Raw genomic sequence first — 20,094 nt, 5'->3', positions numbered from 1 at the left:
GAGGCGAGAGGACCGATCCCTGCGGCACTCCACAAATGAGAGGCCTCGAGGTCGACCTCTGCCCCCCTGCCAACACAAACTGCGACCGGTCGGAGAGAAAGGAGGAGAACCACCGCAACACGGTGCCTCCCACCCCCAACTCTTCCAGCCGGTGCAGCATGATAAATGCAACACTAAATGCAACACTTGCATTTAGCACCGTGTTGCTAGAATGCATACTGTAGCAAACTATTACGAAGAAAGAAGTTAGTGTTCTCTGTATTAATCACATATTTTTAAAGACATCTAGCTGCTTACGTATATTTATTACCTATAAACGGGATATAATATTTTACCATTTTATTGACATGAGCTAAAAACATCACTTTTTTAAGCTATGAAAAATAAAATTTACACTGGCAAGTAAGACCAAAATTCTTAAAGTTAAATCTACCATCCACGTCATTTTAACTTGGTTTTACTACAAACAAACAAACATAGTGAGGTTTTAAGTTCTATCCCCAAGACGAAAGTACAAGAGGATGAGGGAAATGTCTTGTGATGCTAATAGAATGCAACTACTTCAGGCCTGTCAAACTGGCAGCCTGCAGGCCAGTCTGCGCAGGCCACACCCACCCCAGCTCCTCAAAGGCATAAAACATCACGATATGTCACAATATGAAAGGGGTTTGACACCCCTGCACTAGTGTGACACTGAAGCCCACTCAGATATCCTACATTTTAAGCTGGGTAATGCTTTGGATTCAGTTGTGAAAACAAAATAATTAAACACACATAAACAATACAGTGCAACTGAGGCTTCTAGTAGTCTGTCTGAAAAGCAATAGCACCAACCTTACACACTGGGTTTAATAGATATCTGGCTTAATGCCTGAGGTTTTTCAAGGTCAGGCTAACAGATTAGGTTCATGCCAGGGGGATGCTGTTCCATAGTGCAGGTATTGTGACAAAGAAGGCATGTCTCCTGGTTCCTGATAGAGGTCAATGTTTCAGAGAAAGGATTTAGAGCATGCCTAACTTGATCTGATGCAGAGGTGGGTTTCAGCAGGTTCTGACCAGTTCCAGAGAACTGGTAGTGGAAATTTTGAGTAGATCAGAGAACTGGTAGTGAAAATTCTGACTGGCCCCACCCCCATCTATTCTCTGCCTCCCAAGTCCCAGCTGATCGGGAGAAAATGGGGATTTTGCAGTAACCTTCCCCTGGATTGGGGAGGGAATGGTGATTTTACAGTATCCATCCCATGGAGTGGGGTGGGAATGGAGAGTTTACAGTATCCTTCCCCTGCCACACCCACCAAACCACTCCCACCAACCCATGCCACTTCCACCAAGCTACACTCATAGAACCCGTAGTAAAAAAATTTGAAACCCACCACTGATCTAATGGGACAAGCAGAATCAAATAGAGAGAGATGCCTTCAAATAACATGTGCCATGTAGGCTTTACAGGTGATAGCTGCCATTTTGAATTGTACCTGGAAGTCTACTGAAGCTGCATTCTGAACTAGCTGCAACTTTCTAATCCTCTTCAAGGATCATCTTATTTAATCACCTGCAATAGTCCAACTGAGTTGTGACTAAGATGTGAGTGATCATGACCAGTAGTAGGCATCTAATCAATGTTTACAAATGACATTCTGGCCACGACAAACATTTGCTCCTTAAACCCATACTGTGAGTCCAAGAGGACGTTAATTGCTTTTCAATTGTGGGTGAGTGTACCACCTTATCCAGAGTCAAGAATGGAAAACCTCCAGATCCAAGAGACTCTCAAGCCACAGCTATGTGTTCTTAACACAGTCAAAGCAAAGTCTGTTTTTCCCCATCCAGATTCCACAGACTCCAGACAGTGGGGGGGAATACTGAGCTGCATGGAGCAGAGATCTACAACTAGTATCATCAGCAAAGTAATGATACTTAATCCCATATCCATGAAGAACCTTATGCAGAAGTTTTATGTAAATAGAAGACCCACCAAAAAACTGTGCCTCTCACTCCCAATCTCCCTAAACCAGTATACCATGTTCCAGAAGGGTCAGGATGGACATACCACCCACATACCAAGCCTGCCGAAGGTCATTAATAGGTGTGATTTATGCCTTTGACTAATCAAGTTTGAAATATGAAAATATGACTGAAATGAGATGCAAATAACCCACGCCCTCCAGCTTTCTCTGGCACTGTAAGGTTACCACCTTTTCAACAACCTTCTCTGGGTAGGGAAGGTTGAAAACTGGATGAAAGTTGTCCAGTTTCATTGGCTTCCTAAGAGCAGTTCACTGCTTTATTTGAAGTTGGCAGAACTGTCCTCTTTTTCCAAAAGCATTCACCATGCAAGGATCCAATCACCTGTCATCTCCTGGGAAGCCTTGAGCAACCAGGAGGGACATGGATCTAAAACACAAGATCAGAGCTTAAAACCCAAGGTTCCTGTACATTTCATTAGGACTAACAGGATTAATCTTTCCTTGTTAACCAAGCATGATTTAATTCTATGGGAACTGCACAGAAAAGATCCAGTTCAAAGCAAATGCAAGTGACTTAATCCAACAAATGTTTAGGACAATTCTCCCAGGGGACCTTTAAAACCTGACTTGATTCCTCTTTACGTAGAAAAGACTGGGTCACCCTAAACAGGCCTGCCTTTTTAAAATTTATAATAAAACAAGAACTGAAAAATAATACATTTTGCTGCTCTTATCATCACAATGTAATCCTTAAGGATGTTTACCTGTATACTTGGTTGGATTCTCTTTGTTTTCCTCTAATAGTGCTCTTGGATCTCATATACCATTTCATTTCCCAGAACTCCTCTGAAAACCAAGAGGCCTCTACACAGATGCAATTTGATCCAAAGCCATAGTCACCTTCTCATTCCAAGAAGAGTCTAACGTAGTGATGGCTAACCTTTTTGGCATCGCGTGCCAAAAGCGGGGGGAGTGGGGGTGTGCGTGCATGTGTGCCCACACCCATAATTCAATGTGCCCCGCTCCCCTGCGCGCAACCCCCCTGCGCTCCCTCCGCTTTTGGTACGCGATGGCATGGGGGGCCCAGTAGGCCCATTTTTCGCCCTCCTCAGGATCCAGAGCCTTTTTAGGAATCTGGGGAGGGTGAAAACAGCCTTCCCTAGCCCCCTGGAGGCCCTCTGGAGGCCAGAAACAGCCTGTTTCCTGACTTCCGGTGGGCCCAGAAGGCCCAAACATCAGCTGGCTGGCATGTGCATGCGCACCAGAGATGAGCTAGGGCAATGCTCACATGCCCACTGATATGGCTTCATGTGCCACCTGTGGCACGTGTGCCATAGGTTTGCCATCATGGGTCTAAGGCCTTAGTTGAACCATACAATAGCATGGGACAACTCTCTGAAATTCAACAGGGTCTATGAGGCACCTATGGCAGGTTTGACAACCAAGTCTCCACCCCCCCACCCTTGTGAGGGGTGAGGGCTGAAATCTAAAGTTAACAGGGAGTGATCTAACCAGGTCTTCCCAAAGTGAAAGTCTAATCAAACATCTAATTTCAGATCTCTAAAGCAAGAGAAAGGAATCTACTCCTGCAATAAAGGATAACTTTATAACTAATATTTTCACAGTCAATAATTGTGGGATGATTTTTTGGTCTTAATCAAACCAGAGAAATACATTATCTTTTTACATTTCAGTTTGCTATCTCCTCTCTGTAGAGGCATTATTATGCAATGCACAGTTTTAGCACTGACAAGAATGTTTGTTAAATTTAATTAAAGATATTAATTTTGCAAAGAACAAAAATCACTGAGCCGACTGCTTCTCTTTTTTTCCAGATCTCCCTTTGGAAAATTACCTTCATTAGCACCGATTCACTGAGCTTCTCCCTGTTGACAATTTTTATAGCGACCTTTTGACATGTTACACAATGAACTCCCAACTTCACAAGTCCTGCGGAAGAGAAAGAGAAAGAACATTGGTTAGAGGCATATTCACTTCCATGGCTGTTGACAACTGCATCTTACTTGAATCTCTTGGGTATACACACACACACATTCACACACTTTTATTGGCCCTTCTTCTTCACACAATAATGGATACATTTAAAATTCGTCCTGCAGAAAAGTGTAAGTGCCACATTTAACTTTTCCTACAGTTTATGCAATTCAGTTTTCCCTAATCTATTAACTAGATCAATCAGAATATTGGAATGTCTAAATTACAGTATTTGTGTCTACATACATTTTCTTAATCTATGATAAAATCTTGCAATAGGTAATAATATTGAAATATCTAACAAAATGACTAGTGCAGTGATGGCTAAGCTTTTCGGCACTGAGTGCCAAAAAGATTGTGCAGAAAGGTTGCTCGTGCATGCACATGCTTGCCGCGGCCACACTCCGGAAAAGCCAAACTTCAAAGTTGTAGCACATGCATGTCCGATGATCAGCTGGCCGGCGCGCATGTGCACACTGGTTTTTGGCACTGCTGTGCGCACAAAGGACAGGTTGTGCACGTATGCGCACCAGAAACCCGGAAGACAAACAGGCAAGGCCGCGCATGCCGAGTGACATGGCTTCATGTGCCACTTTGGTCATGTGTGTCATAGGTTCGCCATCACGGGTCTAGTGCTTATTAAAGGTAAACTTGTGCATCATTATTTGAAAGCAAGTCACATTGAATTCAATCTGGCAGGACATTTTATTAAACAACTAAATCTTAATTATGTAGGGAGGATCAACTCATTCTTTATCTTGGTTTTCAAGAGCTCCAATTATCAACAAAATTGCATAATTATTTCCATCATCCATAATTTGCAAGAAAGCCACTGTCTTAGCATATTGTATTTATCTTTTTAAGCCTACAGATGTCTTTCAAAAGAACAACCTAGCTAATTCAGGGCACTAGATGCAGAGGAGTTGTTTAGAGATACAAAACACCCGTCTACATTGCCATTTTTTTCCCTGAAATATTCCATTGAATCAGTGTTCTCCTAAAACATAGGATAAATATTCAAATGGATTACTCATCTGGATTACTGCAATGTGCTTTACATGACTACCCTTGAAATGCATCCAGAAGCTTCAACTGGTACAAGATGCAGCAGCAAGAGAAATCTTTGGGACCTGTTGAATGACCCATGTTCACTGTTACCTACACCAGGTAGCAGTTTGCTTCTAGGTGCAGTTCAAGGTGTTGGTTATAACCTTTACAGCTCTCCATGGCATAAGTCTAGATTACTTGATGAACTATCTCATCCTGTTAGGACAAGCCCACCCTATACATGCTGGTAGAGGAAGCCTGCTGAAGATCCCATTGGTCAAAGAACTCCGACTGATGTGATCCAGGAGAAGAACCTTCTCTGTGGTAGCGCCAGCCCTCTGGAACATCCTGTCCCCTGGGATGAGGTTTGCCCCCATCCTCCTATCCTTCCACAAGGACCTGTGGAAGACCTGGCTCTGCAGGTTGACCTGGGGATCCAATAGGGAAGTACCTCACCGGAGGTGGCTACTGGACTAATTAACTGAACATACCTTTCTCCTGTGCTTCCTGCTCCCCCTCCACCCATCTTTTTAAATTTCATATTATTATACTTCTGTTGTTTATTTTTATTGTTTTATTCCTTTGCTATTGTTATGTTTTCATAATTTTTTTTTCATTTTATTGTTGTAAATCGCCCAGAGTAGCCCCAAAGTGAGATGGGTGGCAAATAAAATTATCAAATAAATAAATAAATTTTTGTTTCCTCACAAATAGAAATGGATATTCTATTCTAGGGAAACTTTTTTAAAAAACTCCGTAAAATATATCTATTCTCTCTTTTTTTTTAAAAAAAAAATCATAATAAATCCCTGGATTATTAAGATTATTATTATTTTGTATAGGTAGATGTCTAAGGCAATTTGAGAATTATAGCCAGAATTTGAAAATAATGCCAATGAAGGAAGAGGAATAAATGCCAGGGATTTTTTTCTCTCTCCATAGTCCAGTGTAGTTTCAGCTGTTCGAATAACAACTGCACTAATTCAGTGAGCAGAAAAGAACTAAGGCTCATCTGCAGGGGGCACTCATGAATGCTTTGAAATGCTGGAAGTGAGTTAGGTTGTTATTTCTTTTTTAATGCTATTGCTTGAAAGCCCATAAAGACAACACTCTGTAACTCTGTTCATAACTGCACCCTCCCTGCAAAGCTGTCACATAGGTAGGCAATTTTTGCTAGAGCTGAATTAGCAAAGACAGCGAATGTCAATTGTGGGAAATTCTGGAACTCAAATTCTGGTAGCTGTGCACATGATCCAGAACTTGACTCTTAGGACCGGGTCTTGATAAATTTCAAAGCAGGAACAAATCAAGTGGGAGAATGAAAAAAAAAAAAAAAACCAACCACCACCACCTCTTCTGAAGGATGTCTGCCTGCTCTCTCATTCTATCAAGGTGGACACTCTTCGGGTCCCTTCTTTGAGACAATGCCATCTGAAGGGATCCAGGAGACACCCACTCTCTGGAAGGATCACCCCTCTCCTCCAGCACACAGAAACACATTAAAACCTGCCTATTTCGTTGGCTGTTGGGGCCAGGATGATGGGAGTCCCTGTGTGGAGGAAGGTAACAGATGATCTACTAAGGATTTGTCTTAACTTTAATTGAATTTATTTCTTTTTGTTTATTTCTTCTTCCTCTTCTTCTTTTCCTTCTTAGGTAAACCACTCAGAATTGCAGTTGTTCAAGCTAGAGGGGAGGGACAGAGAGAGGATATACATTTCTTACAAAAATAAACAACCCCATACCCCAAACTGGATAATTTATTCTAGCATCCATGTCAACTCAGCCCTTTTATCTTCCTCTCCCTGAAGACCTTTGCCTTCATTTCTATGTTGTGGAATGTATAACCTTAAGAGTGCAGCTTAGTATTTCAGCTGTTTAGGGTCCTGTTAGGGTGCATCAGTTTAAAAAAAAGAACATGATAATCTCTTAACAGAATTGCTTAGGAGTGGAAGTCTGTGACTATTTAGACTCAGAAAGGTTTTTGGTTCAGTGATGCAACTCTAGTCTGTCAAAACCATTAACCATTATTGTTCAAATCAATAATCATTACTTAATTCTCAATGTATAACAATTGTGTTGCTTCTTTCCACAAACTTTCATTGTATTTATTTCTGTAAGACAATGGTTCTCAACCTTCCTAATGCTGCGACCCTTTAATACAGTTCCTCATGTTGTGTTGACCCCCAACCATAAAATTATTCCTAAAACCATCGAAAATATGTGTTTTCCTATGGTCTTAGGTAACCCCTGTGAAAGGGTCATTCGACCCCCAAAGGGGTCGCGACCCACAGGTTGAGAACCACTGCTGTAAGAGCAGCAGCTACTCTGTGAAGTCTTAAAATAGTCTGATATCATCACTTTGGAATACACAGTATATGAACTCTGAGATACCACACAGCTCCCCAATTCTATCAATATGTATCCTGGTTTTAAAACGTATTTCTTAGCTCCTTAATACAACAACACGTTATAGTTTCTTTTTAGAAACAATTTCTATATCAAATTTACAATATCAATATCAAATTTACTCGATGCTGAATGTTATCGTTTTGCAATTCAGGATTTCATTTTTAGTTCATTATAATGTTCACAAAATTATCAGGTCATTTCACTTAAATGTTTATTTTGACAGAATCTTATTTACTTACTTACTTACTTAGTTTAATAAGAATAAAATTTCTAAATTGTTACTGCTTTCCCAGTTAGTATGTCTTGCTATAGAATAAATTGATCACCTGTCAGTTTTATGATTTCATTAACTCTATAAATTGAATTACAAATCACCAACACTAAGAACAGCATCATTCTGTTTGGAACATTCCCGACGTTATAATATTTAGTTCAATGGTTTCCAATCTCGGTAACTTTATGGTGTGTGGACTTCAACTCCCAGAATTCCCCAGGCAGCATTGTCCACATATCTAAAAGTTGTCAAAGTTGAAAAAGAGTGACTTAGATTGATTAACTCTTAATTTCTTTACATATCAACTATACCACTACTTTTTTCTGATTAAAACCTAAATATCTTTTCTTTGTTACTCCCAAAAAAACCTCCCTGACTCAATGATCTAGATGGCATTTCCTCCTGTCAGCTCCCACATACCCAAGAGCAAGGTTGCAGAAACATCTGTTGTCTGGGACAGAAAATATCTATGCCTCCCCTGTGCCAACATTAGCCTAGTCGACAAGTTTCCTTTGATCTCAAACACTGAGCTTCACTAGAAGCAGAGCTTATAATTTTAGGTCAGAGAAGAAAAGGTGGTGTGGGGGTGGGTGGGGGAGGACAGAACAACAAAAGTGAAGCTAACATCATCTTTTCATTTTTAATGAAAACCTGATGAAAGCTCTCGGATGTTTTCTACCAAAAGAAATAAACCCCAAGATAGAAGAAAAGGAAAGATTGGCTCAAGAACAAAATAGCAGGAGGAAATATTCAGGAGATGCACCTGTTAATGGCACCCTGACAAATTCTATAGATGGTAAATACGCCTACACATAGATACTTAAAAAGATATAGGGCATTATTGGGAGGGAGTACACTCTGGAAGTTAATAAACAGATCCTACATATTCATTTATGGAAATTATTCCTGCAAAATAAGCATGCTTAAAGTTGTAACTTTTATTCTGTTTGCTGTGTAAATGCATTGAAGAAGAGGCATAATCTTTCAACATGAAGGCTAGTGAGCTGTCTCACATTCTGGAGGTAAATGCTGAAAGACAGACTAATACAGCACAATTTCTTTCTTTTTATTCCCAACAGTCATATCAATTAATTCCTATATTGTACATCACATACAAACTCATGTTCCCCTTCTCACATTTTTTGGATCACCTAAACCAGTGATGGCTAACCTTTTCCGGACCGAGTGCCCACTGTGTGTGCGCATGCCCGAATACCCAAAATGCAATGTGCGCATGGCCCCCGCACATATGCCCCACCCCCTGTGCATGCATGCACAGACCCCCCACACATGCCCCACCCCCCAGGTATCCACGGCAGTGACCTGAAGATCAGCTGGCTGGCAGAAGGTGCACGCGCATGCACAGCAGAGCTGAACTGGGGCAACAGCTCACGTGCCATCAGAAAGGGCGCTGCGTGCCACCTCTGGCACATGTGCCATAGGTTCACCATTACGGACCTACACCAAACCTCAAGTGAAACTATTTTTAAAAAATGTATATATATGAGTGGCTTTGGCTATCTGGTGATCCAAAACCTCTGGAATAGCTTTCTGACAGTCCTACATGAGTTGTTTGACAGTATGTGTATTTGTATATATATAAATAAGAGATGGAGAGAGAAGTCTTCTATAGCTCATAAAGGCTGGAACAAATCCAAGATTTGTAGGGAAGATGGAATTCATTTCTAAGTCAGTGATTCTCAACCTTTTTTTCACCATGGACCCCCTTTAAATATCTTTTGTGACCATGGACCACCAAGACTTAATATTTAAATCATTACATTTCTGCAAGATCTCCTTCATAGATCCCCTGTGATGACATCTGCCCCCCCTCCCCGGGGTCCAGAGACCACAAGTTGAGAACCACTAATTTAAGTTATCACACTGGAAAAGGCTGCCTACAGGATCTATTACATCATTCTCAATCCACAAATATAAAGCTGCCAGATAATACCACATAGTCATAGATGGTGAAATAAGCTTCCTGTCATTATAGGGAATACTTTCAGAAAATATTCTCCAAATTTATGCTAACAAGGAATCAAATTTCAGCACTTAATGACTTAAACTCTCTCATTGTATATGGATAATAATGTTTACTTACTTGCCTCCAAGGGTCTCTATAAGGATTGATTAATTCTCATAAAGAATTTTGAGAAGGAATATTAAATCTGATGTTAAAGCAAGCATTATTACAACATTACAACGGAATTTAATATAGGGAAGAAAATTAAGGAATGATAATACGCTTTAACACTACTGTTTTGTCTGAACATTCAGCAATATACCATATTTATCCTCTGGGTTAACTGTTATCCTTTTTATAAATTTAAGATCATTATAGCCATGGAAATCAAGAATTCCATTGTACATTAAAACCAATAGGATGAACTACTTTTGTCTTCTAATTAAGACAATGTTTGTTTGCTTAAAGGAACTGTTAGCTATAATTATTGTGCATGAGATTATAGCCTGTTATCAAGTGATACCCAAAATATATGTTGTTGTTTCTAACTGTACACAAGGATAGATCAAATTTCTTTAATGGACTAATGAAAGTGTTCCACATTTTAATGAGGCAATTTTAACCACTGGCTCATCAATGCTAATATAACAGGCTGTTCATGGGAATGTTTGTAATAATTGTTCTTAAACTGAATATCAACTTTAATTACAGACTTATCTAACCAAGCATTGTGGTGCCTTACTGGAATCCTTACATACTCTGCTGAAATTGAAAACAATAGATAGATAAAGCAGAGGAATCAATGTCCTTCAGTTAATTCCTTTTCCATTGCAGGCGTAGGAACACATGTGCAAGCTCTCTTCACTTACCACCCTTCACTCTAGAAAACACAGACACAATTCAAGCTGATTTTAGACTTAACAGCTTGGTTAAAAGCAACCCGAAAGACTTCCTTCAGTGTCATGGAAGGACAAAAGAGGTAATTCTACGATTACTTATAGCTAGTTACTGAAACCAAACCAATCTTTCACAGTTGCTTACCCAAAAGCAATCTAGACAGGGACAAAACAAAACCCAACAACAACAGGACATTGGGAGGAAATCAGTGGTGAAATTCAATTTTTTTTACTACTGGTTCTGTGGGCATGGCTTGGTGGGCGTGGTGTGGCTTGGTGGCCATGGCTTGGTGGGCATGGCAGGGGAAAGATACTGCAAAATCTCCATTCCCACCCCACTCCAGGGGAAGGATACTGCAAAATCCCCATTCCCTTCCCCACTCCTGGGGAAGGGTATTGCAAAATCTCCATTCCCACCCTACTCTGGGGCCAGCCAGAGGTGGTATGTGCCAGTTCTCCGAACTACTCAAAGTTTCCACTACCGGTTCTTCAGAACCTGTCAGAACCTGCTGGATTTCACCCCTGGAGGAAATGAACTATTGTGGCAATAGCATATACAGTACATCTGGCTTTTGGCAAAACCAAGCTCCTGTGGGGGAAAGAAAATTATGCCCTCTCTGTCAGACAGGAAGAATCAGGACCACATATTAAGTTCCAGTTAAACTGATTTATTGCTCATGCCTATAAAGAAGAATCGAATCAGTTAACAGTCAGCAATAAATTGGTGCTAGTTAAGAGTTAATCGACTTGGATCGCATGTGGAAACATAACAACTCCAGGCTAATTCCTCTCTTGACTCCACCTCCAGACTCTCCTTCTCTTATCCTTTCTCCCTCAAACCTCTTGTTCTGATCACTTCTTCTCCTGATGATATGTAGACTATATTTCAAGTTTCAATATTTTTTGTGCCAGATATATATAAAAGCAATACAAAAAAATATGTATGTTCCTGAGTGTATAATATTGCATTGATTGTATATATTTTCAAGTGCCTCTTTAAAGAAAATAAAGACTCTGAAAATGTAATAAATATCAGTGTGGCAGTTATATCAGTAGCCAGTCTTCTTGGTACATGCTTTGGGTAGGAATCAGGGGTGGGTTCTACTTACCACCGGTTCGCAACGGGATTGCGTTTATGCTTCTGCACATGTACAGCTCGCTGATGATGATATCCGGGACAGTGGGCAGGGCTTCCCACCAGTTTTACTACCAGTTCTTGCGAACCGGTTCAAACCAGGGGCAACCCACCACTGGTAGGAATCATTTCTTTCCAAAGGGCGAAGTCTTCACTAGCCTTTGGAAGGCTAGAAGAAGCAGGGCCACCTTTGCCTTGAATAAGCAAGGCACATATTCCAAAATAGGGAATATTCCTACAGAGAATGGCTGGTTTTGAGACCTGTCCCAACGTATTTTGTGATAGGACTAGATGCTCCTGAGTTCTCTAGGTGGGTAGACAGAATTTACCTGGGAAATGTAATATCTTAGATACTCAGACCCCAAATCTGAGTACAAGGACTTTGTGGATAGTGAACAGCATCTTTTACTGAAAGTAGAAACTGTAGTAACCCATGCAGTTGCTCTTACAGCAGTGTAACAGGGCACTATTGAAACTGCTCAATAAACATAAAAGCTGCTACATTTTCTGTGAACTGCAGTTTCTGGGTGAACTTCAAGGACAGCCTTTTGAGGGGAAAACGGGAGCTACGTTTCTGCACTTACATAAAGGAAGAGGATTTCATAAAAGTCCCTGGCATGGAAGGCTATGAAAAGCTATGAAAGGGTTGAAAAATTCTGAGTTAGCACAAAATAATACATCTGATTCGGTTGAACCCTGGCAAGACTGTGAGGCTTTGGATCAGAGGTGGGTTTCAGCAGGTTCGGACCAGTTCTGGAGAACCGGTAGCAGAAATTTTCAGTAGTTTGGAGAACCGGTAGTAAAAATGCTGACTGGCCCCACTCCCATCTATTCTCTGCCTCCCAAGTCCCAGCTGATGGGGAGGAAATGGGGATTTTGCAGTAACCTTCCCTTGAGTGGGGTGGGAATGGAGATTTTACAGTATCCTTCCCCTGCCACGCCCACCTTGCCACGCCCACCAAGCCATGCCACGTCTACCAAGCCACACCTACAGAACCAGTGGTAAAAATTTTTGAACCCACCACTGCTTTGGATGCATGGAGTGTCAAGATCGGGGACTTCAACATCTTTAGTTCTGGATCGGGTGGCATTATCTCAGACAGACCAGGTCCACAACTTGGGAGTTGTAGACTCGTGACTCCTGCTTGAACAGAAGTCGCGGCTAAGAGAGCTTTTGCACACAAAACTAGTTGCAACCTTTCCTAGTTCAGGAATCCCTGTGCTCAATCACTGATTGTCCCTGTGCTCAACCAGTCATCTCATGTCTGGACTATTCCTTGAAGTAGTCCATGCTCCTTGAAGAGCATTCGGAAGCTACAGCTAAATACATCTGCTATACAAAAAAACAAGAGTAAGTTATAAGAAAAGCAGATCATGCATGTTAACTAAGCACTGCAGGATATTGTTATTTTTAGTGAAGTTATTGTTATTAAGGTAAAGGTAAATGTTCCCCTCGCACATTTGTGCTAATCATTCCCAGCTCTAGGGGGCAGTGCTCATCTTCATTTCAAAGCCAAAGAACCAGCACTGTCCGAAGATGTCTCCGTGGTCAAGTGGCCGGCATGACTAAATGCCAAAGGCACACGGAACACTATTAACTTCCCTGTTTTTCTACTTGCATTTTTTACGTGCTTTCGGACTGCTAGGTTGGCAGAAGCTTTGACAAGTAATGGGAGGTCACCCCATTACGCGGCATTAAGGATTCGAACCACTGAACTGCCGACCTTTCAATCGACAAGCTCAAAGTCTTAGCCACTGAGCCACCGCGTCCCTTATATCCCTCATTGTTATTGCCACCGTGCAAATTGTTTTTTAAAATATATATATATACTCCTGGAGGAACCTATAATTTTTATTCACACTGGACCAGCTTTAGCCTCCGAGACAAAAACTGCACAGCTCTTATCAGAAGTGAGTTCCACGATGAAGTCCTGTCTACCCACCCTAATCACTAAAGAATGGAGGAATCAAAGTCTATCTGTAGGATATTTTTTTTCAAGCCTCATTAATCCATCCTCTCAGGTAGAAGAGAGGTGATAGGAAACAAGAGAGAACCCCCTGACTGTCTTTCTTTGGTAAGCTATCTTTGAGAAACATGCAAGTGTAATTAGGTTGCATCTGTATAACAAGCCCTGCTGTGCTTGCCTTGGTCTAGTGATCAACTGAAAAGGATTGATGCAGTGCAAAAGAAAAGCGGGAAAAAAAATCATGGGAGAAAGGACACACCAGGGAGATTACACCTCTCATTTCCTTTTAATTGATGTTTCAATCCTGTTCACTTGCTCTGTATTAATTTACACCCTCCCCTCCTTTACCTACTCCCACGTCTGCCTTTGAGGTTTTTTCAATCAGGCAGAACCAAGGTAACTTTCTTCCTTGAGTAGGGATTTCCTGTAGTACATTTCTGTTTTGAACTTTGCACTTGGTGGATGCCGATACAATCATTAGTATTCATTCTTCATTCTTCTTATTTTGATTAGAAGGATCTCAATGGCTGAAATGGTGCTTGACCTCAAACTGTATGCACAATCAGCATATGGCCCTCCTCTATATAAGTATTTTAACAGAAATGTGGAGAAAAGTATTATGACAGCCAAATCCAGAATCATTGGCTCAGCAGACTAAAAGCATTGTGATTAACACCAGCTGTCCGCAATTACTGTAAGTTCGAATCTCACCAGGCTCAAGGTTGACTCAGCCTTCCATCCTTTCTAAGGTAGGTAAAATGAGGCCCCAGTTTGTGGGGGCAATAAGCTGACTTTGTATAAATATACAAAAGTATGAAGGCTATTGCTTAACGCATTGTAAGCCGCCCTGAGTCTCCGGAGAAGGGTGGCATATAAATTAAATTAAAAAAAAAAAAAACGGTAGCAGAAATTTTGAGTAGTTAGGAGAATTGGTAGCGGAAATTTTGAGTAGTTCGGAGAACTGGCAAATACCACCTCTGGCTGGTCCCAGAGTGGAATGGGAATGGAGATTTTGCAATATCCTTCCCCCAGGAGTGGGGAGGGAATGGGGATTTTGCAGTATCCTTCCCCTGGAGTGGGGTGAGAATGGAGATTTTGCAGTATCCTTCTCCTGGAGTGGGGTGGGAATGGAGATTTTGCAGTATCCTTCCCCTGCCTCACCCACCAAGTCATGCCCACAGAACCGGTAGTAAAAAAATTTGGATTTCACCACTGATATATATACATATAAATCAGACAGTACTCTTACATTATCACATTTAGCTTACTGAAATGCAAGGTCCTTGAAAATATTTGAGAAACAACTGGAATTTTTTCTTTTTCTTTGAAGACATTTCGCTTCTCATCCAAGAAGCTTCTTCAGCTTTGAGTGGATGGAGGGGAATGGAAGGTTTATATTCCTTGCAGGCAGCTGGTCATTTGCATCCTTTTAGAGAGTCATTGAGGCCACTTGGAGATTTATCTGTGTCTTCAGGGTCACCTGAGTAGTGCAAATGTGTGTGGAGCCTTCTTGGCCACAGAATATTTTCTGCCCTATGTCCCTCGACTGCTGAAAAACAGAAGCTGGCTGTTGGGGCTGAGTCTGTGTTGTCTGCATCTCAAATTGAAGCACAAATGGTTCCTGTAGTCTGCCATTTTTCTAGAAATCTGTTCATACTCCATTTGAAGGCTGCTCATCCCAAAGTGCATAACTAAATGTCAATGGAGACTCTCAGTCATCCAGGTCATAGTTGTCCCAAAAGTGCTTTTTTTCAGGAGGCAACTGGACTTTTTTGTTTTTCTTTGAAGACATTTAGCTTCTCATCCAAGAAGCTTCTTCAGCTCTGACTGGATGGTGGGAAATGGAATATTTTTGTGCAGCCAAGAAGCCTCCATAGCAGGGGTGAAATGCTCCCGGTTCGGACCGGCTCAGGCGAGTAGGTAGCAATGATGGCCGGTGGTTCAGAGAACCGGTAGCAATGGCAGCTGGAGGCTCCGCCTACCCGCCCACCCACCCCATTTCCCGGAGTCGGAAAATGCACCATTCCCCGACTCCGGCCTTGCTGTGGAGCTGCTGCCTGCTCGCCCTTTGCCATGCAGCTCTGCCTACTCGCCCCATTCCCCGGAGTCAGGGAATGCACCATTCCCCGACTCCTACTGCTCACCTTTCTCCCGCGGCTGACTATCAGGGAAGGCAAGCAGCCAAAAGTTACCGGAGTCGCTCACTCTCCTTCTTGAATGAGCTGCTCTGGTCCATGCGCCGGCTGCGCAAGCGCACACCATTTATTTAATTCACTCATCAGCGGCAGGTTGGGTGTGCGCTTGTGCAGCCAGCGCGTGGACCAGAGCGGCTCATTCAAGAAGGAGAGTGAGTGACTCCAGTAACGTTCGGCCGCTTGTCTTCCCTGACAGCCAGCTGCGGGAGAAAGGTGAGCAGTAAGAGTCGGGGAATGGGGCAAGTGGGTGGAGCCGTGTGGAAAAGGGCGAGCAAGTAGTGGCTCCGCAGCAAGGATGGAGTCCGGGAATGGGGTGGGCGGGCGGAGCTGCGGGAGAAAGGTAAGGACATGCCGGCAGAATAGAAATTTAAAAAGTTTTCCTACCGGGTTTTGTGGGCATGGATTGGTGGGAGGGGGTCTTGTGACTGAGTGGGTGTGTCACGCCCACTCAGTCACAGGACACCCCCCCACCAAGCCATGCCCACAGAACCAGTAGGGAAAAATTTTAGATTTCACCCCTGCTTCATAGACATTTGAGAAGCAACAAAAGATTAACACAGAGTACCTAAGTATTAACAGAATAACATAGTTGGAAGGAATCCTGGAGGCCCACACCCCACAAGGGGGCAATTTGATTTTTAATGGGGGCAATTTGAACCTTGTTTCAACCAAGTTAATGGCCTTTTAGGCTTCCGCCGCGTGAGTAGAGTTCACTTTTTGAGTAAAATAAGAATTATATGTCACAGGGAGAGCATCAGGATTTTAGAGATGGTTAGGTGGGGGCAGGGCCAAAAAAAGGTTGGGAACCACTGCTCTAAAGCATTTCAGACCAATGGCTATCTAATCTTTTCTTAAAATGGCTGTCCAATCTCTTCTGTAGTGATGGAGTACCCACAGAATCTGTAGCCTGATGAACTGTTCTCCATGTCAGGAAATTTCTCCTTAGTTCTAAGTTGGTTCTCTTCTTGATAAGTTAACTTCTGTTACCTATCGACTGAATGTGGCCTTACTTTTTGTATCATTGTATAGGTTCTTGCCTATATCCAGGCATATTAAAAAGCTGGTTTTAGCATTCATATTCAGAGCTAACTACATCTCCATCCTCTTCAACATAAAGCTTCTTCAGTGTAAAGTTTTCTTGAAGGTCTTCCTTAAGATTTCTGGAGCTTTGAGCATAAATAGCATCTCAAATAGGCCTTTACAACTGTTTGCAGTTTTCTTCAGAATGTTCTTCTTAAGAAGGTTTGCCTAATTTCCAGACTGAATTATTTTCAGTACTGAGTAAAAAAAATAAAAATAAATAAAAGCAACCCCCCTACATATTATTTAGATTTTCTATTTCAAGTAGCTTTTTGCCTCAGGGTATCAGTAGTTTGCCATTTTATAGTTTCTTATTATTAGGTAATCTTTTCATGTATTGTCAAGTATTCAAATAGCTCAATTGTGAATTTGAAAAACAAATTATAAATACTCCAGAAATAATGAAGTAACTAAATGGTAGCCAGCAGTCTTTGGACATGTGTAAATAAATAACCACTACAATATTTGAGAACGCAAGGGAAACAGAATCGAAAAAAATGAAACAAGCAAGTCTACTTAGAGGGAAGAATTTAATTATTTCCTACATATTGCTTTAATTTACATAACTAGTGTAACTCAATTATTTATTTATTATATGTTTCATCTGCTAAATACTTAAAATGTTCTGGGTAGATTGCAAAATGGTTTCAAACAGCCAAACAACAAAGCCAATAAAGCAACAAAATACATCATAAACAGCACTGGAGAAAAGGCAAAAAGAGAAATAGAGAAACGGTACTACCTACTTTGGGTGGCATGATGGCTCAGTGGTTAAGGTGCTTGGCTTGTCAGCTGGAAAGCCGGCAGCCCAGATTTGAGACCCAAGTGTCACACGATGTGGAGAGCTCACAGGCTTGCCCTATCTCATGCCAATCTAGCAGTTCGAAAGCATGCAAATGTGAGTAGATAAATAGGTACCACTTCAATGGGAAGGTAACAGCGCTCCATGACGACATGCTGGCCACATCACCACAGAAATGTCTTCAAACAGCACTGGCTCAATGGCCTTGAAATGGAGATTAGCACTACCCCCTATAGTTGGCAATGACTAGTGGAGTAAAATCTGCAGGGACTCTTTTACCTTTTACTATCTACTTTACTCTGGACATTAATAATAAAAGATAAATACAGCAATGCTGAAGAGGCGATTACTAGAACCAGAGAAAGGCTATAACAAATATATATCACTAAGGACTCCCACAACTGAAAAGGCATAGTATAGGGCTAACCTTTTCCGTACTGAGTGCCCAAAGCACGTGCAAATGTGCGCGCACAAATGCACATGCACATGCCCAAACCCCCCAAATTTAATGCATGTGCGGCCCCCGTGCATGACCCCGCACCCTGTGCATGTGCCCCCTGCACGCCCCATGCCCCCCACATATGTGCAGCAGAGACCAGCTGGCTAGCAGGAGGTGTGCGCACATGCGCACTGTAGCTGAATGGGGCAACAGCTCATGTGCCATCAGAGAGGGCAGTGCGTGCCACTTCTAGCATGCATGCCATAGGTTCACCATCACGGACCTAAGGCAACCTTGGCTATTTTAAGATGAGTGGACTTCAACTCCCAGCATACCACAACCGGCAAGAAAATTGAAATGGGTGCAGAAGGCGAAGCTCTGTATATACAGTTCCTATTCTCCATTTTCTCCAATTTTAATATGATGAATAGAAGTTCTGAAGGAGGTTTCTGTTGGAATACTAGTGGAACTCTTAGGCAGAAGTTGCCCTGGTGAATGAAGACTGAAGAGTCTTTTCCTTCTGTTCGAGTAAATGCAAGCAGAACTACAGCCGTAACATTCAATATGCAAGCCTAGAATTGCAAAGCCATAGGCAGGGAAAAGCTGAAATTTTAAGCTCAGTCGTAACACTTGAAGAGCACTTAAAATTCCCCAGTATTCTGAATATGTCAAATTTCATGCCTCTAATTCATTTTATTTAGTATATAATTGGATTCTCTGGCTGAAAGCCAGCATGCTGTGGTGATTAAGGTGATGGCTTAGGAGTGGAGAAGCTCAGATGCTAGTCTACCTTTAGGCATAGAGACTAGCTAGATGACCCTGGATCAATCACCCCCTCTCAGCCGAAATCAGCATCAAGCTACAAAACAAGCCAGCTGAAAACCAAAACTCCTTGTAGCAACATGTATGGCTGTAAGAAATGGGCAAGCCCAGTGCAAAACAACCCAATTCTGCAGCAAAGTAGGACAAATGCTCAGAAACGGAACAACTTAAATTTGCTTGCCATTCTATTAAATCTGATTGTTTAATCACAGTACAGGAACTGAGTACTATACAGTCTAGCCACAAAAGAGCATCTGACCAACTTTGGCTGATTTAAAAAATGGTTGGTGGTTGGACAGGGATAAGCAAAAGAACATAAGGCTGAAGACTACACTTGGAAGGCAAAACAAAAATAGAGAGAAGAAAGCAGCAGTACTGTATTTTTTGGAATATACGACGCACATTCCCCCCTCCCCTAAAAGAGGCTGAAAATTTGGGTGCGTCTTATACTCTGAATGTAGCTTTTTTAAAGCTTTTTTTTCAGTCCTAAAGAGGCACTAATGAGGCACTAGCAAGTGAAGGGATCTCCATGCTTTGCTCCAACTCTCAGCTGTTCTTTAGAAGCTTTTCTTCAGCCCTAACTAGGCGCTAGCCGAGTGAAGCAATCTCCCCCCCACCCCCGCTTTGCCTGCTTTTCTCATTGCTTCCTCTCAGCTGTGCCTTAGAAGCTGTTTTTTATCCCCAAGCAAGGGATAAAAAACCAGCAAACTAATGTGCTGAAGCTGACCAGACTAAGGACGCTAGCCAGATGAATACCTGGTAGGCAGATATATTTTTTTTCCTATTTTCCTCCCCAAAAACTAAACTGCGTCTTATACTCCGGTGCGTCTTATACTCCGAAAAATACGGTAAATCACTTCTCAACTATCACCATCAAAACTACATGAAGTGTAGCAGGAAGCATCAGGAACTTTTGATTCCAAAGAATCTTTACCTATCTTTACAGAATAAACAAGTAAACAGAGAGTGTAGTAATAATAACAACCTATGGGTATTTAAAAAAAAAGTTTTATAACTCTTCTATGTCAGTTATTTCTAAAATGTAGCAAGATTAATGTCATTAGAGGAAAAGTTTTATCTAGATTTAGGATATACCC

The 20,094-nt window shown here is 41.7% G+C and overlaps 1 protein-coding gene across 1 annotated transcript in view; it reads right to left on the bottom strand.

The window, feature by feature from the left end:
• Positions 1-20,094, bottom strand: part of BRSK2 (BR serine/threonine kinase 2) — a 453,493-nt gene that overhangs the window by 220,725 nt on the left and 212,674 nt on the right. The window contains exon 2 of the mRNA XM_070957404.1: positions 3,823-3,917. Coding sequence (XP_070813505.1) covers positions 3,823-3,917 — 95 coding nt within the window. The remainder of the gene's footprint in view (positions 1-3,822; positions 3,918-20,094) is intronic.

Source organism: Pituophis catenifer, unplaced genomic scaffold (genome assembly GCF_029215685.1).
Source record: "Pituophis catenifer annectens isolate HBS135680 unplaced genomic scaffold, rPitCat1.0.hap2 SCAF_1, whole genome shotgun sequence".
Taxonomy (NCBI): domain Eukaryota; kingdom Metazoa; phylum Chordata; class Lepidosauria; order Squamata; family Colubridae; genus Pituophis; species Pituophis catenifer.
The sequence above is the reverse complement of the archived record's forward strand: the minus strand, read 5'-3'. Positions and strand labels throughout refer to the sequence as shown.